Raw genomic sequence first — 17,056 nt, 5'->3', positions numbered from 1 at the left:
CAGTGACTACGTATCTTTTTGGTCATATTATGGTCCAAACTCTCATGCCCATTTTATGTGGGTGTAATAAAGTTATGACCTCTGAAAAATAGCTGTCAAGAAGAGGAAAAGGATAAAAACGCCACAGATATGCGAACCTGAATCTCTCCATAATCAGCTGGGTAGGGAAAAAAGCTGTCTCAGAAATCCATTTCTATGGAATAGGTTGTATTTCATTTCCCAAACACGCACTAGACTGAGAGGAAGGCTATTGATCTATTAACCACAGTATGGAAAACAATGCAGTACAGTCTTTTTTCCATCTCTCACTCCCTGAAGGCTTGTTCTTTTGTTGTTTTTTTTTGGGATGGGGTGTTGGGGTTTGTTTGTTTTGGGGGTGGGTTTCTTGGTTGTTTTCTTCTTTGGTGGTGTGGGGGTTTGTTGGGTTTTTGGTGGTGGATTTTGGTTAGGTTTTGGGTTGGTTTGGGGTTTTTTTTTTGAGAGAGCGCGTGTGGGTAAAGAGGTATTCTCTTCTTCAGCTTTTCTCATCTGATTTGCCTTGGTCTTCTGGCTGTCCACGGCTGGTCCTGAACCACACATTCTGCTTTCTCCAGTACTTCAAAGAGAACAGACATGACTGTAAGGCTTGACTGGAAACCTCTTTATCCCAATATTAAAAGGTTTTCTGTACTCCACCCTTCTCTGTCCTTTCAACAGCAAATGAAACTCAGCTTTAACACAAAAGGCAGCTCAGAACAATATCCACTGATGGTCCACAAAGGGCAGCAGCAGGACAGCATCACAGCATGTGTGGAGATGCGTGAAAGAGCGTTCTTCACTTTGTGTATCCTTAGGGGTCAATGAGCTGATGAAAAGTATTTCAAGTGGCTTCAAAGTTATTAATTCTATTTACATTATCTCTGGTCATCACTTACAGAAGAAAAGAGGAAAAGAAAAGGAGACTGAATTGGAAGCTGGGTAAGAGAACAGCCTTAAGTTTGGTCCTCACAAAAACATCCCTTTGAAGACTGTAAAAGGAACAGCCCAAAACTCAAGTGTTCACTTCTGGTTTCTCCCTAACACCCCTCCACGGCATTTTCTTACTAGTGGTCTGGTTATGCTGCCCTTTCTGTCTGGTTTTGCTGCCCTTTCCACCTGTTCTCACCTCTGGCAACCCTTCAAGCACTTTTTCAGAAGGACCAAATTCATTGCTACAGTCCAATTTTGAAGTTATATCCTTCATGTATCAAGGAAAGTAATCATTTCACTTTATAAAATAAAGTGTGATTTGACAACATCTACACATTCGAATACCGTAGGCATGTTCTGATACAATGTCTTGGTACATTTTCCTTAGTTTTTATTTCATTCTAGAAATTAGTTTGACTAGAAAACTGGAAGGAAAAAATTGTTTGTAATAAATTATGAGAACAGTTCACCTTAACTTAGAAATAAAAATAAACATTTTAAAACATTAGTGTCCAACTTTCTTCTTTCTCCTGCAGTACAGCTCCAAGAAATTTGAAAACACAAGGGGAAATCCCAACTAGATAAAACCACTGGACAACCCTCTAGAAAAATTAGAGATGCTTGAAAAAACCGTACATTCAAATTGCAACTGACCCAGCAAAATTGTCAAGTGTTTACAACATGTAGTAGTAGTATTTTGGATAAAACAAGTACAATGAAGCACCAAGAAAAATTTCCTAGTTACCGCATTTTACTGTAGAACATCAGCTCCACCTGCTGGTAAAAGTAAGTTCATGGAAGGACTGCTACAGTTTTGCACAGACCTGTTTGGCCAGTGAAGGTCTTTGTGCTGTATGAGATAAGAGCTTCTGATTTAAAGAAGTAAAGAGTTGTATATCAAATGTCTATTCTGACACAGTTTGATGACATGATGGCTTAAAAAAAAAAGTTTACAGTCCCAGTATTTCATGGTCTATATATCACTGTAAGGACATGACTTCAAAAGGTTATTAGTGCAATGCATGCCAGCTGTAAAAATAGCTCCAAAGATTAAGTCAACTGTTTTTCTGCTAGCTATTAATTTTCATTAAAAACAAATTATGATAAACAACATTATGATTAAAATAAAATCCATGTAATAAAAAAATATAAATATAGCATCACAAGCTATACATCTTTTAAAAACCTCTCCTACTCCAAAAAATACTATATACATTTTCTTTCAATATAAGACATTAGTTTTCAAACTGTTTTCACAGGTTTAAAATTTTTAATTAACATTTTCTAAAAACATGCTAGACAATGTGGTTAATAATAAAATCCAGCACCTCTAAGGCTTCTCTTCAAAGATTTCAGATGCACAACATAAATCAATGTCAAACTGAGTATTCAGTTAGTTGAGGACTGTTTCAAACATCAAACCTCTATATTGCTTTCTGAATTCTGTTCCAAGATTTTTCAAGTCTTTCCAAAAGTTGCCTTTAATTACTTTGTGAGTTTTCTAGTAAACTTGTGATTATACAAGATCCCATGTAATACTTGACACGTAAGCTCCAAACTTCCAAGCTTGAAGAAAATAGTGTAATTCTGGCAGCAACAATTCAGACACGCACCTCCAAGGCAGTTTATTTAGGGAACACGTGTAAAAAGTTAGAACAGATATCTACATACTCTAATGACATCACAAGTATATACAAAAAAATTCTGCTTTTAAATTTTAGTGCTAGGCTGACAAATGTTTTTTCCCCAAGAAAGGAAAATAGTTCTGGCTCTTCCTACACTTCAGAGAACAGCTATTTGAAATCCTTTTTGGACCTACCTTCAGAGCAAACTATTTCAAGGTACCAAATCATAGAATACAACTCACCAAAAGCCTCCAGTGGTCAGTGAGAGCCCAGGTTAGCCTGGACTTCCACCAGCGAGACAGAGACACTTAGTAGCTGCTTTACTTTGGAGGAGTCTGATAAAACATCATTAAAATAGAATCAAAACTTCTCCATAGCAGGATATTACCTTGACAGATTTCTGCACAGAATTAACTTTGCTCAGGGTAATGGAATTTTATAAACACAAAACATCTAACACAGCAGGCTTCACTCCAGTATTAGCTGTAAACTCATACATTTTGTTTCCACTGGCAGCATGGTGCAATGGTTAAAAAAGAGTCATACTTACATTAGCCTAAACCACTTGAAAACAACTGTCTCTGAGGAATGGCAGCAGAGTAAATCTTTTTGGCATAAAACATTCTAAGAATTGACTAAGTGAATCTTTAAAGGCAGCCGTAATGTTTTGGTAGACCGAAAATAATGGCAAAGAACTTCTGTTTCAACACCTTAACTTAATTACTAATCAACCTTGTGAAGATGGCTGCCTCAAGGGAAACCTCAGTCTTAAAAGCTGAGCTACATGAATAGTGTTTCATGCCTTCTTTCTTTCTTTTTTATTATAGTAATAACACAGAATCAAATTTTTCAATATTGATTCCCAAAATTTTCTGTCCATTTCCGAGGAAGTTCTGTTTAAATGAATAATGAAGACCCTCCAAAAAGTTATGGGAAGTACAGTAGGCAGAACAATTTTTACATCTAAAGAAACTAATGCTCCAATAGCTCTAAGCAGCTAAGCATGAAACCAGTGCAGTTCCACAGCAATGTGAGTTAGCAGACAAATCAAATCAGCATTCCCTACCACAGCTCATAGCATTTCAAGAGCTTTAAGCATATTAGCTGTCACTCCAGAAGTTAAGTCAAAGCCGTGTTATCAGTTAGCAACCCTCAACAAGTCATTTCACTAGGATACTTATTAATTGTCTACCGAGTCCCTCAGTGCCCATGGACATATAACGAAGAAGAAATTGTAACCGTCTGATTTTCTCAGCCATCTACATGCACCAGCATATAGATGGTGTTTGTGCGCACAGACCTTTTCCAACAAAACATAATGACCTGGAGGACGAGGCAGTAATGCCCCTTGTCATAAACAGGCTTGGTTTGTAAACCCTAATCTATCACCACAGCTCTATTTCCAGATATATCACCAATTATCACAGCTGGACAGTCAACGACATTCATGCCAGTGCCACAAACCTTCACCTCCAGTCTAACAGTCAGTTTTCATGGATCAGACATGTGAGCTTTAGATGAAGAGCAGTCAAGGACAGCCAGTACCCACAAAACTATCACAGCCCACTTACAACGTGGTTTGACATTCTTACTTCTGGTCTCTGGCACCAACAGCTTACCTTAAGTGGCTGGGTACTCTGTTTTTTTTTGCAACAAGAGGCAACTCACTTAACTGGGCTCACAGGAAGCAATGCACAGCCCGGAGAAATGCAGGACAAGCATTACTGAAGTCACTACTTTTTGGTCAAGGAAGAGTTCATTTGCTTAAATTCTCTGGCAACACTCTGGAGTGCCATAATTAGAGGCATTTAATAGCCATAAAGTGAGGATGGCAGTTAATACAAATTGTTGCTACCTAAGTTCGTACTAATGAAGCCCTAAAGTTTCCAAAGAACAAGCATTACATGTTTAGGTACATAAACTTTATACTATAATCTAGGACACAACTAAATATTTGTACAGCAGAACATCTGATAGTACAGGCATAATAGGGAAGGGCCTACACACTAGTGAAGAGATTAGTAAAAGCAACTGCTTCTAGAACGAATGAATTTACCTAGAAACACTTACAAAGTGTCTTAGCTGTGAAAACAGGTTAAGAATACATTCCATTTACATTTCACTAAAAAAATTCTCTTACCTTTAATTTTCTAACAGCATCTCTTACAACTTCTGTACCTTTGGGCTGCTCCACTTCTGTACTGCCAAGAAACTGAAAGGATTGTAATTTGTGAGAAATAAGTTATGCTTTGAAATGCCTAAATAACTCAAGAAATCTTATTTTCCAATTATTTCCAAATAACATTTTGGAAAGACAATCATTTCAATAGTTGATAAATAACAAATCTTCATACAGCTATTTCTAATCAAGAGAATAATAAGAACTAAATTCTAATTAGACAAATATAAGAGTTATCAAAAGCAGCTTTTAAAAAAAAAACATTTTCTTTATCTCGATCCTACACAACTCTGTAAATTAGAGGTTAAGTACCTTTTTCCACTGGGAAATTGTCATTTGGAAAATAATGAAAAAATTGCAAAAAAAACCCTGATATAAGATACTTCCCATGAATCAACATGAGCCAATGGTTTGGACTATGTTACTAAAACTTTAATACAGTGATGCAAGATAAATTAAAAAGGCCTGATTTTGCTCTTACAGCTGCTTGGTACAGTAATTTCATAGATTTAAAGGAACTAGGCTCCAACTTACATAAAAACAAGGCACATATTAAAAGAATTTCTACTGGAGATCGCATTTTTGCCAAGTAAGGTTTTAATGAAAACCAAACATACACCTGTTAATATACAAAGCATGATACTTCAAAGGGATCTTACCATTTCTTTATTTGTACACTGAAATACCTTTGAGTTCTTCTGTACAACTTTGCTTGCCTTCTACTATACTGTGATGAAAGGTACAATAAACCTGCCTGAACCGTAGCTGTGTAATAATTAATTTTGAACTGATTTTCACATTGAGGTACCATTGATTTAAGTCACACCATGTACCTGTATATGCCAAAATAATGCTAGCAAGAAAGAACAAAGCTCCTTTTCTCTCTAAAGAACACAATTTTCTGTGTAACATGCCACACAGATATGTATAATTTTTAAGTCTTAGCAGCTTCAAAAGGAACTTAAATTTGCCAAGCTACAGATGCTTTCAACATAGTAACTCTCAAGTGTTTATTAAAACTTCAAAATGTGTTTACTGTAGTCAATGTGCTCAAGCTATACTCCTGCAAAGAAACTTTGCAGCTCTACCAATAATTACGTCTCATTAGAAATTTGCTACTGACTCTGAAATATATGCCATCTTGAATACAACAGTGTGTAAATCAAGACACCATGCACATCTGCTGTCAATATTCTCCACTATTACAATTCTCCAGCTAGAAGACCAAGGTTTTGTAATAACAAAGCAGAAACCTCTTATTATTGATTTAATGTCTTTCATGCAACATCTCCAATGACTTTATAAATAGAGGGTGAGTTCTTCCCTGGAAAAGTGACAGTTGCAGAAAATGCATGTAAAGAAAGAAGAATGATTCTTGGACATTATGGATACTACACGTGACATAAAGGGAAAGGTGAGTGAATATATGTGAGCAAATGTATGTGAGTAAAAAAGAAAAAGGAACCACAAGCTGAAATGGACAAGAAAGAAAGTAGATAAAGTCAGATGAGAATCTAAGAGGAATGCCAATAATAACAGATATCTGTACACAAGCACGTTTACACACTACACACTTGCCACAATAGAAAACATGGGAGTATACTTGCTGTAAAGTTTGTGAGCAGGCCAGGGTATGTTGTACAAAGTAGAGGAATCCTGCATAAACACAGCTGCAAGTGTGGACAAGGCTCAGTGAACAGAGAACCCAGGTCACTGCTGCCCATGGTGAAATGGAAGACATCTGAGCATACTTCATCCACACGTGCTTCCTATTATTGGTGTACTTTTGAAACTGGCAGCTCCAGAGGCATTGTCAGTGTAAGCAGCCTGGTACTTCTTGATACAGATTTAGGGCCAGACCTTGGGTGGAATTTTGTCGAGTACACTTCTAGATGCCCCGGGGTACGCTGCCTCGACTGCAGCCGCTTCCCCAGAAGGGCACAGGGCTGCCCTACGGTTCTTATTTGCTTACTTCCATCCAGACGGCTGAGATCTGAGATGGCAAAAGACATCTCAAAAGCAATAGAGTCATTTCCCCTCCCCTTCCCTCTCAGCTATCTCGCTCAAAGTCCAAGAAAGATGAAGGTATCTTCACTGTATTCAATAAATCCCAGCAGTAGACCAGTCTTTCCATGAACAGTAACTTCCATAAATACTGTTTTTCCAGGGGCTTGTACCTCATGCTAATTGACATCACTGCCTTAGAAAGTGTAAGCAGCAAATTAAGCTTCTGCCACAGCTGGGGAATCAGTTAAATGTCACTGAATTTTTAAGCCTGTAGTAATGTTCCCCAAATCAGAAATTACAATTTCTGATCATGGAGGGGAGGGAGTTTACGACATCTAAATAGAAAGATAAACTGCTGAAAGCACAGGTTTAAATGACTGGCAAAACCTGAAGAAGCACATACTAATTGGGTTTGCTCAACAAGTTTCAAAAGAAATAAACAACCAAGGCCCGAAGTATGTGGAAACGTCATGAGCATTGTATCAGTATTCATGGAACATAACTTAACCAACCAGAATTCCACCAGTCATTCGCAATGCGTTGTCTTCTAGATGAGTATTCTGTTTTGACATTAAGGATCACTACTAAAATTTTTGTTGCTCTCAGCAGTTTTGAACCGGATGTGGAAATAGAACTTATGCTTAATAAACTATTCAGCATAGGAAAATATAGTAAGATGCATTTAATCCAGAAATACAAAGAAGATTTGTATCTTAAGTGTTAATATCAATCAGAGATGATGAGACCATGCCATGCATTGCATCATTTGATATATTTGTATCTCTGTTAACTGCAGTTCTATTTTTTTTCTCAGCTAAGCTCAAATTTTAGTTATAACTGCTTACACATTTCAGGCCTGACCTTCATAAGCTTTCTCATTTAATTTATTTTTTGTAAGAGTAATAAAGAGAAAATCAGGAATTAAGAGCAAGTATTCTGAATATTTGTATTAATTAGACTGATCTATTTTGGGGCAAAATATTAACAGAATTTTAAATCAAGACAAATTATTTTCTAATTATAACAAAAGAATAACTATGCAATATAGGTTTAAGATATAGCTAACATTAACTGGAGCCTTTTTATTGCTCGCTTTTTTCATCTGCTCCGTACCTTTTCTGTGTGATCTGCCCTATCATCATATTTTGTTTAATATTAGGTACCAATTACTATGGCATTACTCGTAGTAGTTAAGCTAAGCAAACACATGTGTATTTGCAAAGCTGAGACTTCAGATGACAAGCTCAATGTGACAAAGGCCTCTATGTTTGTATAATCTCTAACACAATGGATGCGCTGCCACCTCTGGGATTTATAAAGTAAATAACTAACAACTAATTCACCATCCTCATGAAATGGGGAGATGGCCATTTCATTATGGTCTTTTCAGCAGATTTTTCTCACCAAATCGCACCCAAACACAGAGAACGAGTATTTGTTATATCAGGCATTTGGTACAACTGTGGCACGAATAGTATAAATATTCATCATGGAAGAGTTTCTGCAACAAAAATTTCAAAGCAGAAGTGGTAAATATGAAACTTCCCTTTTCAAGAGCAGGCTCCTTTAGAAAGCAACAGTGATGCAGAATTCTAGAGGGGAACTTTAAAAGTCAGTGATTGCTTTGATCACTTCAGGTTCCCTCCCGCAGCTACGGTTGTTTTGCAGACCTGGCTGATGAAGAACAACATGAAATGTAACTGTTCCTGAAAGTCAACAAGCTAATACAACTCCTACACTTAATTGCAGAAGAGAGAAACAGAAAATAACGTAGCAGTTACCCTTCAGATCATTCAGTACTAATCCTATATGCAAATTAATAAATGCATTAAATTCTTAAGTATTCATTAACATCAAATACATAATACAGATGAAAAATGTTTACATAACAATTGTTACACGGATCTACTGTTTGCAACTAGTAAGAGAGTTATTCCTGAAGTTGGTGTACTTCATACATAAGCCAATTCAAACAAAAACGATCAATAAGTTAGGCACGCCACTAGACTCATCCTTTTAAATATTTATGTATTGTTAAGTTTAGTGCTAATGAGAAGTTCACCAAAATCATACTGAGTTTCAGCTGGATACTTTAAGAAGTTCAAAGAGGATGACATTTAATATTTTGCATAACATAAAGCAAGCTAAGGCAATGTTTTTCCCATATAAATTACTATACATTTTTCATTGCAGTCTGCACTTCTTCCCAACACGTTCCCTACAAAATGGATGAAAGGATATTTTTCTAATACATTACTTATTCTGATCTCACTTACAGCTGTCTATAATCAGAAATAATGTTTTATGAGGTCAACAGATCTTATCACTCAAAACAGTTTAACTGTTCCTTTAAAGTATATTAAAGCTTGTTCTTCCCTCACTGATGTTTGCCATTAAGAAAGTGAGCTGTTGACCAGCCATATATGAAGACGAGCACCTCAGATCAAACTATTTATAATCTAATATTAGCAGACAACCAGATGTGCTCACTCCACATGCAAAGATTTGCAAGATAGTGCAGCTGTGGAGGTTAACAGACACTATTTCATCATATTATAATCAACAGAATTTTTATCATTAACAGCAACTGGGAGAATAATTCAGCCCTGTAATGGCCAGGAGGGCTGTCTTACACAACCAACTAGTAAACAGACCCTTTGTGGGGAATTTCTCTTCCTTCAGAATGTAGTTGAAATGAAAATTTTCCTATGCATTAATGTGAGCAAGACACTTTTTGGTCCAATTCCATAGTGAAATTATTAAAAATGCTTTTATAGTTGTACTTTGGCTGGAGAAACTATTAAAATAAAAGGCAAGTCTTTTTTACTTTTATTTTGCTGGCACAATTAAAAGTCAATTCAAACACAGGGCAACTTCAGGCATTCAGAATCCTTTACAGTTTTGACAAGTCTATTACTGTAATCACATGCCCAATAGCTATTAGTAAGGTCAGGTGAATTGTTAACAGTTCACTTTTTTTCCTTGCCATTAACAAGACACTCTCCAATAATTCTTCCCTGTCAGCTTACATCTTGACCCTCAACATTCTACTTTTTATATATCCAGGTGCTCTTCTTCAAAACTTAGGGGAAATACAAAAAACCCTATCCATCCTTTGGGAAAGTTAATTTTACCGGGGTCAAAAAAATCATTAAACCTAAAACTTGACTAAGAGAGAGTTTTAGGTGCACTTTTTAATATTTAATGTAGACTTCTACTCTCCCAGTAGAGAGCAGTGTAGGATATTTTAATAGTAAAACAACATCTGTTTTCTTTTGTCATCTTATTTCAATCTTTAAAAAAAACCCCATCTTTCACAGTATCACATTTCTTTATTACTCTGAAACCCCTCAATATTAGAAGTTCTCTTTTATGCAGATTTAAGTGTAATTACGTGAAAAAACCACTTACCAATAAAGAAAGGAAAAAACCAATGCAAAATTACTGCATACCTGCTGCCAAAATTTGACAAATTAGCTCCTTCTACAGCAGAAATTGAAGGGATGTATTTAGTGACGAAAGGAAGACAAATGTATCCACATTCTGATAAGATCAGAATGACAGTATATAATATAAAATGAGAATTAAAGAGAAGTGGGACCAGTCTTAAAGCTATGCAGAAAAACAGATGAACAAATGTCTAAGCTGTTAATCACTTCCTAAGAAATGAACAGTTTTTGCTCAGACTTGCATACATGAGTCTTCTCTGTCAATTAAACAGCAGAAGTACAATATGGACTATAAAATATACATCTCTTCCTATTTTTGGTTCCTTCTCTTTCCCCACCCTACAGTCCAGTTCTCCACCTGTAACAGCTTCCTTTGTTCTCTACCAATATAGGTTTTTGCCACAGTACATAAATGTGTAGATTTTTCCCTTTTGGGGAGCAGTTCTCTAGCAACACCTTAAAAACAACTGCCTCTTTCAAGCATGATTGCTGCTCAAATGAGAGCAGAAATCAAACTCACCGCATGAGTATGAAAGAGAAAATTGCCACAGACATCAGCACATTCCCTGAATATCCCCTGCATCTGACATGCAATGTTCTGCACAAATAGTGACTCTGACACAGGAAAAAAATTCTACGCATTTTTCTAAGGGACTGTTAAAGTACTATTTGCAAAAAAAAAAAAAGAAGGAACGCATGAGTAAAAATATAAAGAAAAAACAGAAGGGTCTTCTAATAGAAATCTTCTAATGGAAATCAAATATTGCCAGGTATTTCATCCCTCAGTAGAATTAAGGCATTATTAAGAATTAACGAGAGAATGTGAGAAAACAGAGAGGTGAAAATATTTACAGTAAGATATAAAGAAAAAAAATATCTATTTGATAAGCTATTGAAATGTTGGGGGAAAAAAGACAGCATTAGAGAAAGGACCATAAAATAATTAGGTAACAGTTAACAAAAGAATCTTCCAGATCTAGTGACGTAAAAAACATACTGTGCTTAATTTTAAGCAACCCCTCAACAAGCCACTGGTTTAACTTGTACTTTCTCCTATTCTCCGTAAGTGCAGTAATGTCCTGGTTTCAGCTGGAATAGAGTTAACTGTCTTCCTAGTAGCTGGTACAGTGCTGTGTTTTGAGTTCAGCAGGAGAAGAATGTTGCTAACACTGATGTTTTCAGTTGTTGCTAAATAGTGTTTAGACGATAGTCAAGGGTTTTTCAGCTTCTCATGCCCAGCCAGGGCACAAGAAGTTGGCACAGGACACAACCAGGGCACCTGACCCAAACTGGCCAACGGTGTGTTCCACACCATGGGACGTCCCATCTAGTTTAGGAACTGGGAGGTGGGGGGGGCAGGGAATCGCCGCTCGGGGACTGGCGGGGTGTCGGTCGGCGGGTGGTGAGCTATTGCCCTGCGCATCATTCGTACATTCCAATCCTTTTACTATTGCTGTTGTCATTTTAGTAGTGTTATCATTATTAGTTTCTTCTTTTCCTCTTCAATTAAACTGTTCTTATCTCAACCCAGGAGTTTTACTTTTTTTTCCCCGACTTCCTCCCCCATCCCACTGGATGGGGGGGAGTGAGTGAGCGGCTGCGTGGTGCTTAGTTGCTGGCTGGGGTTAAACCACGACAAGTAACTAAGAATGCTTCACTATCAAATGTGTAAGCAATCATCTCAGTGTTTAAATTTGGTGCTAAATAATACAGAACATAATTTGATAACTAAAGCTTAACATAACTTTGAATGGTTGATGCGACATAGACAATATAGACATTTCTTTGGAGCAGTACACCTCATCAGGCTCTGGATGTGGTTCTTGCCAGGAACCCAAATGTCTGGAAGCAGGAATATCTAGAAAGACTCTGGTAAAGATGCCTGAGGAACTGAGGACATACAGCAGTCCTAATCCTGCCTACACCTGTCTTCTAGCCCATGTTTAGATTTGATGACCAAAGAAATTATATAGCTGTTCACTGGGAAGAAACCTGAAGCGTGGTCTAAGTAAGATGAATCTAGCTTGGTATAATTTTAAAGGCAAAAGAATGAGAATAATTACACCAGGTCATATTCTTCCTCAAGTCCCACGGCATTTTAAACCACAGCCAGATGGGAAAAACTAAAGGGCACAGAAAAAGGAAAATGCAACAGGAGCATACATTTATGTTAACATAACCAGTCTGTTTGTAAGTAAGAACTTCAGGAGAATTTAAGACACACTTTATAAATGGTCAAAACTAAGACCTTCTCCAGAGAGATCAGTGTGGTCATATGCCAGGGGGGCTATTGACAAGGATATATTTAAGACAAAATCAGATTGCAACACAGCTATCAAAGCTGTTCTCTACCTCTAAACCTAAAGGTAAATTAATGTTAAGAAATACAGCTAGTACCTCCACAAAGAAGATAGGAGCAGGCTGGAATACAGAAAGAAAGCAGAAAAGGTAAAAAGCTTACCTGGTCAAGACCGTCGCTATAGGAAATACCAGTTGTACAAGAGAAAACATTCAGTATTTTGTCAGTCCATTAATCTACACAGCACTTCAGAAGCACATCTCAAACTGTATCATGCCCTGAAGAGTTGTCAGGCTGAATCTGAAGATTATCATGGAGCTGGGGTGGTGCTGGGAGGGTGTACACTGCTCTCCCACTGCATACAGGGTTACCAGCCACCTTACAGCTACCCAGATTTTAGCCACAGGCTGAGAATAAACACAGCTACATGCAGATTTATTTCCACCTCAAACAACTAGATGAGGAAAAAGTAGTTCTTTGGCTCTGCTCTGCAGACTTGTTAGCTGGAGCTAACAGTTCACTGCTGGTCTAAGGGAGCTCTACATTCCCATCCAGTGGAAGCACGCAGGCAGCAGCAGGAGGGTAACAGGAATATCCCCTAGGGATACTCCAGCTTGGAGCAAAAGAACCAGCAAGCTCAAGGAATTTTAGGCAATTCTTTAAAAACTTTTGGGACAAGGACTTAAAAAGGAAGATTTTAACAATGCACAAACGACAGCGATGCTAATAATAGTAGTATATCATAGTGAAGGCTTGTTTTCTTTTAAGCCCAGGTGCACTTCCCATAGCTTATAAATAAACAAAAAAAAATCAGAGATAATATTTGGCATGAAAGAAACAAGGGCAGGTGAAAATGGCAGTGAGAGCAGATTTATCACTGGAGAAAAATAACTTCTTATTATAGATTCTCTGGTTGTGATTGGGACACATGCATTCTTTTGACAGCCTTCTTTCTTCACATGTGCTGCAACACTCATCAGCTTTCACACGCAAGAATCCTGTGCTCAGAGATGGGATAAAATGAAGGAGTAAATTCAATAACAACATGCTTCCAAACTTTACCCTCTGGGTTTCAATTTGGACATACTCAGTGTTTCCAGTTTTGGCTTCTACACATGGGAACAAATTTTTTTTTTTTCTTTGTTTTTTTTTTTTTTCTTTGTTTTTTTCTTTTTCCCTGGCAGAAGCATCTGTCAGCATCTTTTACTGCAACAAGAGATGTCTGTGAGTAATCCAAAGGCACCATCTTAAAGTTATTATAACTCCTTTGCTTCAATACAGACGCTATTAACACTTAACACAGAGATTCAACTACCATCAAACAATGGCATCAAATTCCTATCTTCTGTTTCTCTACTGCTATTCATCAACTGCAGAGCCTCCTGTAGTGTATCATTGTTACTGCCTGGAAGTTTTATGATAACAAACAAGAGATAACTCATCAAATGAGCATACTGTTGACTAATGCAATCTAGCTTGACCATGTTCATGGTCTTTACGAGTTGCTTCTGTCTTGCCTAGAAAATGACTGAGGCACCTAACTACAGATGCTGAATAACATCCTTGCCAGTTCCTGCAATCCTCTATCATTACTCTCATATTAGTTTAGATTTTATTTAGTCTCTGATCTCCAAGAACTAAGAACTAGCAACTCTAAATTCACTGTTGAATCTTAAAATATAGCACCTCTTTATTTCCGTAAGAGTTATCATTATTGAACCAACATTCAGTGAAGGTGGTAATTCAAATAGATTATACTTCTGATAATGTGGGTACACAGGGAAGGCTACCTGTACAGACATAAGGACCTTTCTGTAGTCAGACAGGGAAAACAGAACTAATTATCAAAAGTGGCACTTCCTTTAGAAAGGTATATTCCAAACATGAAGCATCTCTGATACTCATTCACTGAAGACATGTCATACTCCTTGAATGCTTCAATTCAGAAAATTTGTATTCTTGACTGGATTGTTCCCAGTAAAAAATGTTTACTTTACCTTAACTGAAGGGAGTCCACCTAAAAATAATTCATATTCACTACTTTAAACATCAAATTTTCAGCTTTAGAAGTGCATAATAACAGAGTGGACAGGTTTTTCAGCTTTACAAGTCCATAATTAGACAGCAGACTTAGTTCTGCACCACAGGAATTGGATGCAACCCAAGCATTATTTCTTTATAGAAACAGTGAAGTCAAACTAAGCCTGCAAATTTACTTAAATACTACTTCTCACCATGTCCTAGACATTTTCAAATATCCCAATATAAGAAAGTTGACATCTTGCTTGCATTTTTTAATAAACTAGATGCCAATACAGTGATTTAATTTATATTAACTGTAAGACACAACTTCAACAATTCCTATGTTCCACTCAAATGTACTGAAGCAGTAGAAACAGTTCTACGTCTACAGACTCTTTTGCAAAAATGTCAAGTGTACTGTTAGAAATTTTAGAACACAGAGACCACCTTTACTTTAATTCCCACTTAATCTCCACAGACGCTAGCTAGCAACACTGGCAAGTCTAGAGGGAACTTCACTGTACTGCAGCATGAAAAAATGTCTTCATTCTTACTACTTGTATAAACCCACTAGTCTACCCAAATTGAGGTTACAGTTCATTTTCTTTAGCATTCCCATAAAACTAAGGGACAGACCTTCCCTCACCCCCTCAAAAAACCCCAATCTAGTACAATGCTACAATTAAAGGAACAGCAAGGTCAAGATTCCAGGTGCTGGTATTCTCACAACTTTCTTAAGAGTTACCACTATAACACCCTGCATAAGACACGCAAAACTGTTGTCCTAGTTTTTAGCTCTGTTTTGCCCTGCTGTATCAACCCACTGGTTTTCATAATGCCACTGTTCCTTTAACTATAGCATGTACTGGTCTGCTCTGTACTAGCATTCTGCAGGCTATCTAGCTTTTTTCACAAAATACAGCAAGTTAAAGCTTGAACTCAGTGTTCTCAAGCTCCATCTGTCCTGCTGACTTTTTTTTTTTTTTCTTCCTGTTGCAAATATTCAGCTTACCAAACAAAACCTGCCCCAAAACAATGAAAACTGAAACGAGATGACAAAAAACCCTTATGAAAAAACAATCTATGTTGTTAGGTAAGCAGTAACAAAACCAATCTTAGTTCATAAAACTGGCAAAACCATTCTGTTTTACCAATAAGATGAAGCTTTCTAAAATATGGAGCACTTTAACTCAGAACTTTTTTAATGGAGTGAAGCTGCTGAATTAGGGGTGCACCCTTGAGCCACTTGAGTAAACAGGCCATGATGTCATTCAGAAAGCGGCTGTTCCTTCAGAGAGATATTTCCCAGATGACTTCATTGTTAGGCATGAATCTGCGCGCAGGCTTCAGATTCTTCCTTTCATAACAACATGTACAAGAACAGCCAGGAGTTTCCATGTGCCATTTCAAGGTGGGATTGTGCAATTCTGAACGTTCAGCTTGCAGTAACTTCTTCAGACTGAAGCTGTGCACAAAATCATTAGAGCCTTCCTCTGTTCAGTGTAAGTAAACGCTACAAGTTGCGGAAGAAATTGTGATGGAATTTTATATATATAGTGTATATATTAATAAAGACAACTGCAAAAGTATTGAAGTTACCCTGTTGTACTGGAAAATATTAACTATATCTTCTAAAAGCAGAGATACAATTCCACAGACAATTTTCAATTTTGTGAATCAAGTTTATTTTGCTCTAAACTAGTTTCAACCTCCTTTGTCCTTGACTAACATGATACTGCTGACCTTGTATCATCACACTCTTTCGCCATGGCAACATGCAATGACATTGTAAACACAGAAACAGGAATTCCCTGCGGGACAAAAACCACAAGAAGTCACAGTTAGGAACAAAATTCTCATTCAAACAGCCTTAGTAATAGGAACAAATAACTATTGGCCATTACCCTCAGTTTATTAAAGCCCTTTTCCAGTTTAATGTGAAATATGAAATTGCCTATTTTAAGGACATTGCATCTCTTCTGAATCAGGACTTCTAATACTGTGAGCCTCACTGCACCACAGATTAGAATAAATAACTTCTGTTTTAATTCTTGATTCATAGAAACACTTGGCTGTCAAATGGAGGACAAGCAGTGCACCAGAAAATAGTTATTCTGGAGGAAGAATCACAAATGTGTGGGTCCTAGTGCTTTAGCTTTAGTAGCCTGGAAATTTAATACCACTTTTGGTAATTTTTTCACACAACACAGATTTTGAACATAATCTGAACATTTTCTTTTAAACTAACATTACCACAGAAGATCATCTGCTCTTTAAATTCTAGTATTATAACTACTCTAGTGTGTAGCAAATAATCTATACAGACATTCTATGTATAGACATCTCAGGACAGATGTAGGTCCTGAGGTATATTAAAGGACAGGAGCATGAAGTGTAAACTACCTTTGTTGGTTTTTTTGGTTTTGTTTTTTGTTGCCTAAACTGTAGAATTCCTATACTGAGAACCACTACATTTGTAAAAAAAGAATAAGGCTAACATATTCTTAGTAAAGCAACTTCAGTGGGG

The 17,056-nt window shown here is 37.0% G+C and overlaps 1 protein-coding gene across 5 annotated transcripts in view; it reads right to left on the bottom strand.

Moving 5' to 3' along the window:
* GULP1 (GULP PTB domain containing engulfment adaptor 1) overlaps positions 1-17,056 on the bottom strand; it is a 163,645-nt gene that overhangs the window by 39,981 nt on the left and 106,608 nt on the right. For all 5 annotated transcript variants that reach the window (XM_049806270.1, XM_049806262.1, XM_049806240.1 and 2 more), the window contains one exon: positions 4,714-4,785. In XM_049806270.1, coding sequence (XP_049662227.1) covers positions 4,714-4,785 — 72 coding nt within the window. The remainder of the gene's footprint in view (positions 1-4,713; positions 4,786-17,056) is intronic.

This window comes from Accipiter gentilis, chromosome 1 (assembly GCF_929443795.1).
Source record: "Accipiter gentilis chromosome 1, bAccGen1.1, whole genome shotgun sequence".
In the NCBI taxonomy this organism is placed as follows: domain Eukaryota; kingdom Metazoa; phylum Chordata; class Aves; order Accipitriformes; family Accipitridae; genus Astur; species Astur gentilis.
This window is presented reverse-complemented; position numbering and strand designations above follow the sequence as displayed.